This window comes from Macaca fascicularis, chromosome 5 (genome assembly GCF_037993035.2).
Source record: "Macaca fascicularis isolate 582-1 chromosome 5, T2T-MFA8v1.1".
Classification (NCBI taxonomy): Eukaryota; Metazoa; Chordata; class Mammalia; order Primates; family Cercopithecidae; genus Macaca; species Macaca fascicularis.
In genome coordinates this window covers 104,507,482-104,515,148 of record NC_088379.1, presented here as the reverse complement: position 1 = coordinate 104,515,148, position 7,667 = coordinate 104,507,482, and the positions used below count along the sequence as shown (strand labels likewise).

The 7,667-nt window shown below is 46.7% G+C and overlaps 1 protein-coding gene across 1 annotated transcript in view; it reads left to right on the top strand.

Annotated features, from left to right (window-relative positions):
• Positions 1-942: 942 nt before the first annotated feature.
• The window catches only part of EIF4E (eukaryotic translation initiation factor 4E), a 48,835-nt gene continuing 42,110 nt past the window's right edge, over positions 943-7,667 (top strand). The window contains exon 1 of the mRNA XM_005555505.5: positions 943-973. Coding sequence (XP_005555562.1) covers positions 956-973 — 18 coding nt within the window. The 5' untranslated portion in view covers positions 943-955. The remainder of the gene's footprint in view (positions 974-7,667) is intronic.

Sequence of the window (7,667 nt, the reverse complement as noted above, 5' to 3'; positions counted from 1 at the left end):
AGCTGAGGCACCGAACCACTAAGTCACTCGCCTAAGGAGAATGAGTCAACGTCAAGAGGCATAGCTGACCCGGCCTAACGACTCCAGACTATCAGTCCAGGGCTTAGTCAGCGGGGCCCGGAGTGGCTTCCCTGGCTGGCACCTGGACTTAGGCTATTTCTGTGCACGTTAAAGCAGAATATTGGAACGGTTGCGCAGAACTTCCAAGTAATTTTTACTGCCACCCAAGATTTAGCCCTGAGGTCTTAATCTCAGGATTTGGGACAGTAAAAGCTGTCGTCCCCTCTCCCTCATCCAGCCGGTGGCAAGCGGGTACTGCGAGCGGTTCCGTCCGTCCCCTTTCGCAGAAATGGCAACGAATGACCACCAGCATTAGCGGAGTCAGGGGACGTGGGAGGGTTGATTGCCTAAACGACTCTGCATCGCCGCCTCTTTTTGAAACTAAGAGAAAATGGTGGGAGGTCAAAAGAAAACTAAATAAACACACAGGCAACTTGTCCTGGGACCTCAACTAAGCAAATGAAGCCTTATTGTGTGTGCTGAGCCTGCAGTTCCCAACCTTCCGGGGAAGATGGGAGGACAGGGCGACAAAGGGCACAGTAGGCATGCCTGGCAGTAAGTGTGACCGCAGCTATCCAGGAGGAAGAGCAGAGGACTGAAACCACCCTCCAGCAAGCGAGCGTCCGCCGCGTTGAGAACCGCGCACCCTACCCATCAGCCACGTGACCGGTCCTTTTTAAAAAAAATTTGCCTTAAAAAAAAAAAAAAGGTGGGGGAGAGACTCCACTTCCCAGAAGCCTCTCGTTACCCACGCAGCCGCAGTCTTGCGCAGGCGCCGCCAGGGCCAAACGGACACGTCCGTCACGTGGTCAGTAGCTGGCCAATCCGGTTTGAATCTCATTTTTTTCCTCTTACCCCCCCTTCTGGAGCGGTTGTGCGATCAGATCGATCTAAGATGGCGACTGTCGAACCGGTGAGTATTGCCTTTGGCCCCCACCCCCACGGGTCCCCGCGCTCCGTCCCCCTTCTAACTGGGGGACTCCGCGGGACTGCGTTCCCGGCGCGCACTCTACCCCTTGCCGCCCCCTCCCCCTCATGTTGGACCTGACCTCCCGCGGACAAGTGGGGACGTCCCGGAGGCTGGCCGAGGCGGCGTGTAGCGCACACTTTCTGGTGGGGGCCCGAGAACTGGGGGAGCGGTGTGGGGGAGGGGCGGCGTGGCGCCTCCTGCGGAGCCGCGAGGTGTCTACAGGGTGGAGGGTAGCTGGGGTTCTGGGCTAGTTGTGTGGGGATGGTGTCTTCGTGATGGGAAGGCGCGGGGCCGGCTCCCAGCGAGCACTGGGATCCGCAGGCAGGGTGGGCGGCGAGCCGGCCTGGAGTGAGATGGAGGAGGGAGCCCTGGGGCAGTCTTTCTCTCCCTCCAGAGCCCCAGCCCCGGGGCTCGGGTGCGGGGCGCGCGCACGTCTTCCTTAGACCGGTGGACTGTGGAGCTGGTGGGCGAGTGTTGCCGGAGGGTGGGTTAGGCGGGAGTGGTTCCGCGGCACGCGCGGAGGAGCTTCGACCTCGCTTAGAGGAGTTGAGAGGGGCGAGCGCCTGTTAATCCAACGCGCCGGAGTGTTGCCGGTGTTTGCGCCAGGGGAGGCGAGAAAGGTTGGGGTGGGAAAGAACACTCGAGTGTCACGGTGAAGCTCTCCAAGTAGAATGAGGGATAGTGGTGGTGAGAAGGGGTATCACATTGTCCTCGCCCCTCCATGCTTGGGACTGGGCTGTCATGGAGGAGGGAAGGGGGAGGAGCGAGGCCTACAGATCGCTGTAGCCGGTCGGCTTGCCGGCCGGACCTGCTGCATTTCACACGCGCCGGTCTTCCATTCATTCATCCTTTCCGCGCAGTGCGCACGCCTCTGAGAATGCGAATGGGGCCAGATCCCTCTGTTCTTCCGAGTCTTTATCGCCTGGAAGATTTCTGAGACGCAGTTCATTGGAAATAGAAACTTTTACATTTACTTTTCCATTTGATTTTTTTTTTCTCTATGCTACAGGCTTTCCTTTCGATTTAGGCACCATTTTAAACTTAACTGAAGCAAGCTGGTCCCAGGGTAGGTTTGTAGTTAATCTTTAAGCAGAGGGTATATTTTTTCATAATTTGAGTTTGCCAGGACTGGCTCACTGAAACTTCTGGGCTTTGTTGCCTTTTTAGAAATGACACAGCTAAGTGAAGATATCTTGGGTGCATAATGGAGTTTATTAGCAATCAGTAAACCTTTCACACTCTGGAACCATCTCTAGACTTTGGTTGCCAGATACTTTTGTGTATCTTTTCATGGTAGCTTGTGGTTTCGCTAATGGTTTACCAGTTTGCTTTGACTTTTAAAGATTTTTTTTTTTTTTTTTTTGAGATGGAGTCTTGCTCTGTCGCCCAGACTGGAGTGCAGTGGCGTGATCTCGGCTCACTGCAACCTCCGCCTCCCGGGTTCAAGCTATTCTCCTGCTTCAGCTTCCTGAGTAGCTGAATCCGGATTACAGGCGCGCGCCACCTTGCCCGGCTAATTTTTGTATTTTTAGTAGAGACGGGGTTCCACCATGTTAGCCAGGCTGGTCTCAAACTCCTGACCTCAAGTGATCCTCCCACCTCGGCCTCCCAAAGTGCTGGGATTACAGGCGTGAGCCACCGCGCCCGGCATTTTTAAAGACTTTAGTGAAACAATTTCAAAAACTCTTATAGACTACACAAAGGCTTATTTTTCATTGCGTTGGTGTAAACTATCCTTACCTTTTAGTCAGAATTCAAGGCAGCGTTTCTGCTTGCTTACTTGCTTGCTTTTTTATTGGCACCAGTTTTCATTTATGTTCCTGGGAATTAGATTGAAAAACTCTTAAGTTGTTGCTACAGATAACTGACTTTAGAACATTAATGTTACATAACACTAATGAAGGATAGGTATGTAAAATATAAATTTTAAACCCCTTTGACAGGTTCTGATGTCCACTTTTGTCTAGATCTGTTCCTACCCCACTATACTAGTGTCAGTAAAAAGCATTACATCTGGTAATGGGGCAAGGCTACAAGACTGTAAACTATAAAATAATAAGGAATGCTGTGAAGTTTCTGTCACATTTAGGTCCCTTGAGTTTTGCAGAGTTTATGCAGTTTTGTTTCAGGAGCACAGAACAGAACTGCAAAGTGATGAAGGACTATATTTTGAGTTAGTAAATATTAATAGCTCCTGATATATCCAGGGTGTTGTACCAAGTGTTCTTTAGGATACAAAGTTATACAAGATGTGAGTCTATACCTTGTTGAATGTAAACCCTTAAGGAACTTAATTCCTAGGGATGTGGTCAGTGATACAGTATTTGTTCTGGTGCAGACTTTGGGAGATTTGGATGTTACCTTTAAATTTGGGGAGTAGGGGAACCTAAAAACAAAGTGTGCGAAGGTGGAAACCAAAGTATTTTGAGAATATATAAGAGTATCGAAGTGTTTATTTTTAGTGAGAAATGAATTTTTTTTTTTTTTTTTTTTTTTTTTTTTTTTTTGAGACTGAGTTTTGCTCTTGTTGCCCAGGCTGGAGTGTAATGGCGCTATCTTGGCTCACCGCAGCCTCCGCCTCTTGGGTTCAAGCAATTCTCCGGCCTCAGCCTCCCAAGTAGCTGGGATTACAGGCATGTGCCACCACGCCTGGCTAATTTTGTACTTTTAGTAGAGACGAGGTTTCTCTATGTTGGTAAGGCTAGTCTTCAACTCCCAACCTTGGGTAATCTGCCTGTCTTGGCCTCCCAAAGTGCTGGGATTACAGGCGTGAGCTACTGCGCTCGGCCTGAAAAATTTTAGTACTTTTAATATACCCTTTTCCACAGGTTAGTTATGTAGAATTATTTTCAACAGTCGGATTTGGTGTGTGGAGGGTGGAGGGTCTTGCTCTGTTGCTGGGGCTGGAGTGCAGTGGTGCGATCATAGCTCACTGCAGCCTCACACTCCTGGGCTCAAGAGATGCTCCCATCTCAGCCTCTCGTGTAGCAGGCACTACAGGCGCGGGCCACCACGCCCGGATAATTTTTAAACTTTTTGTAGAGATGGAATCTCGCAATGGTTACCCAGGCTGGTCTCAAACTCCTGGACTCAAGTGATCCTCCCACCTTGGCCTCTCAATGTGTTGAGTTACAGGCGTGAGCCACCAAGCCTGGCCTGGATTTTTTTTTGAAGCAACTGATTAGGATTGGATTGTGCTTGAGATACCCCTCCTGAAGGCTGTGAAAGTCATGTTTTTTCTTACTTCAGCTAGCTTGTGAGCTTCCATAATGCTTTTCTGCTGTGCATAATCATAAACACTTAAAAAGAGCCAAGGGATTTTCCTGCTTATCCCATCATTCGTAGGTATCTGGATGATTTTTTTCTATGGACATTGCATAAAATAGAATTTTCAGTTTGATATTATTGTGTGGTTTTCTCTTTGTATGAGTTCAGTTACATGAAGATGTGGCCCACAAATATTAAATTTGTTGAGAAGCTTGAAAGGGAAAATTAAGGGAAACATTTTACCTCTTAACAGATAATTTGGCAAAAATTTGAACATTAGGACAAACAATACTCTGCTGTTACTCTGTTGGCATTTGAATTGTGGCTGGGTCAAAATTAGGTTTAATATTAGTCTGTGAAAATGGCAAGGCCATCTTACCTCCAGTGGGTCGTGTTTCTTTGTAGCTTTATCTTCATTCTACATCCTTCATTATTAGAATTTAAAAAGTTTTTTTGACTTATTGTTTTTGAGGTAAGAGATTAATTTTGGTTTCTTTAGCTTAATTGAAGGTATATAATTTTACTTGTTTTTACATTGTAGCTCTTGAATTTTTTAAAACCACACTAATTTTGTAAGTGAATCAACTTGGACAATCAGCTGATCTAATGCTTCCTTTTTTATACTTTGGAAACATGCTCTGTGCTACATAGTTTATTAATAAGAGTAAATAAGGCTTAAATACATGTTGACAAATATATGTTGTGCTATATAATTCATATTAATGAACTATTGAATGCCAACCAGACTGTGCAAATTAGCGGGCTTTTTGCTTAATGAAAGAAACCATTATATCAAAGTTTCTCGATAATCCACGTAAATTTGGCGCTGGTGTTCATATTCCAGATTTCTTCAATTAAAAGAAAAAACTGTAATCTCAGCACTTTGGGAGGCCAAGGCAGGCGGGGATCACTTGAGGTCAGGTGTTCAAGACCAGCCTGGCCAACATGGTGAAACCCTGTCTCTACTAAAAATACAAAAATTAGCCAGGCGTGGTGGCAGGCGCCTGTAAACCCAGCTACTGGAGAGGCCGAGGCAGGAGAATCACTTGAACCTGGAGGCGGAGGTTGCAGTGAGCTGAGATGGTGCCACTGTACTCCAGCCTGGGCGACAGAGCAAGACTCCATCAAAAAGAAAAACAAACAAATTTCATACTTCATTTTATAATCTGAGTTAATGAGCATGATTATTAGACTTAGAGAAATTCGGTGTGGACACACGGTTTACACACAGAAGTGGCACAAGGGATAATATGCAAAATGAATTATGTAAGTTTACTCTAATTTGGACAGAAAACTGTAGGGAAAAAACATTTAAGTAAAATACTGTTTAATTTACGTAAGAATATGGGCCGGGTGCGGTGGCTCACACCTGTAATCCCAGCCCTGTGGGAGGCCGAGGCAAAATCACCAGGTCAGTAGTTCGAGACCAGCCTGATCAACATGGTGAAACCCCATCTCTACTAAAAATACAAAACTTAGCTGGGCGTGGTGATGCATGCCTGTAATCCCAGCTACTCAGGATGCTGAGGCAGAAGTGCTTGAACTCGGGAGGCGGAGGTTGTGAGCTGAGATTGCGCCACTGCACTCCAACCTGAGTGACAGAGTAAGACTCTGTCTCAAAAAAAAAAAAAAAGGTTTCGTTAATCTATTAGTACTGTTGAGTTGCACCATCTTAGTCATAGAGACTTTTTGGAGAAGTGGAAATGAGCATGGGTTGTAGTCTTATTTTAATATCTGAGTGATCTTGAAGACTGAAATTTCTAAGTCAGCTGAAAGTTGGAATAAGATATCTTAGTTATTTTGATATTTTTTTTGTTGTTGTTGTTGTTGTTGTTTTTGAGATGGAGTTTGGCTCTTCTTGCCCAGGCTGGAGTGCAATGGCACAATCTCAGCTCACTACAACCTCCGCCTCCTGGGTTCAAGCAAGGAGGTACCTCAGCCTCCCTAGTAGCTGGGATTACAGGCATGTACCACCACGCCCGGCCATTTTGTATTTTTAGTGGAGATGGGGTTTCTCCATGTTGGTCAGGCTGGTCTTGAACTCCCTGCCTCAGGTGATCAGACTTCGTTGGCCTCCCAGAGTGTTGGGATTACAAGCTTGAGCCACCACGCCCGGTTGATTTCAATTTTTTTTTTTTTTTTTTCTTGAGACGGAGCCTTGCTCTGTCACCTAGGCTGGAGTGCAGTGGCGCAATCTTGGCTCACTGCAAGCTCTACCTGCTGGGTTCACGCCATTCTCCTGCCTCGGCCTCCCGAGTAGCTGGGACTACAGGCGCCTGCCACTATGCACGGCTGATTTTTTTGTATTTTTAGTAGAGATGGGGTTTCACCATGTTAGCCAGGATGGTCCCAATCTCCTGATCTCGTGATCCGCCTGTCTCGGCCTCCCACAGTGCTGGAATTACAGGCTTGAGCCACCGCGACCGGCCCGATTTAGATTTTTAAATGCATTATTCAAAGGTGACAGTTTGTCAACTGTAAGGGACTAAAGTTGACATTCCATGAATGTCTTACATTCATGTATATCCATGGATTTACATACTATTTTCCCTCTTTTCTAGGAAATTCACATCGCTGCTTTTAAATTATTAATCCTTAGCCATTAGCAAGAAATGCAAAGTCTGTGACTCACAATCCTCAGATGTTCTTCTGACTCCTGTCCCTACCATAAAATCACTAGTGTTCCTTCAAAAGTCCCTAATCGTGTTTCCAGAAAAAGAAAGAGGCTGGGCTTGGTGGCTCATATCTGAGGCTTTGAGAGATGAAGGCAGGAGGATCACTTGAGCCCGGAGACCAGCCTGACCAACATGGCAAGACCCTGTCTCTCCAAAAAATTAAAAAATTAGCTGGATGTGGTGGTGTGCCCCTGTGTCCTAGCCACTCAGGAGGCTAAAATGGGAGGATCCCTTGAGCTTGGGAGGTCAAAGCTGCAGTGAGCTGTTATCACACCACTGCACTCCAACCTGGGTGACAGAAAGAGACCCTATCTCACCAAAAAGAAAAATGAAAGGATTCTTGTGTATGTGTGTGTGTGTGTCTAAAACACTAATAGTCATTTCTGGGCACTTCGAGAACCTGAGAATGTGGTCAGAAATATAAGTGTTGTTGTTGTTTTTTTTTCCTTTCCCCAGTTGGAATTTTTGATATATTATTCCATAGAAACAATAGGAAAATGGGCCGGGCGTGGTGGCTCACACTTGTAATCCCAGCACTTTGGGAGGCCAAGGTGGGCAGATCACCTGAGGTCGGGAATTCGAGACCAGCCTGACCAGCATGGAGAAACCCTGTCTCTACTTTAAAAAATTACAAAATTAGCCGGGTATGGTGGCACATGCCTGTAATCCCAGCTTCTCGGAAGGCTGAGGCAGAA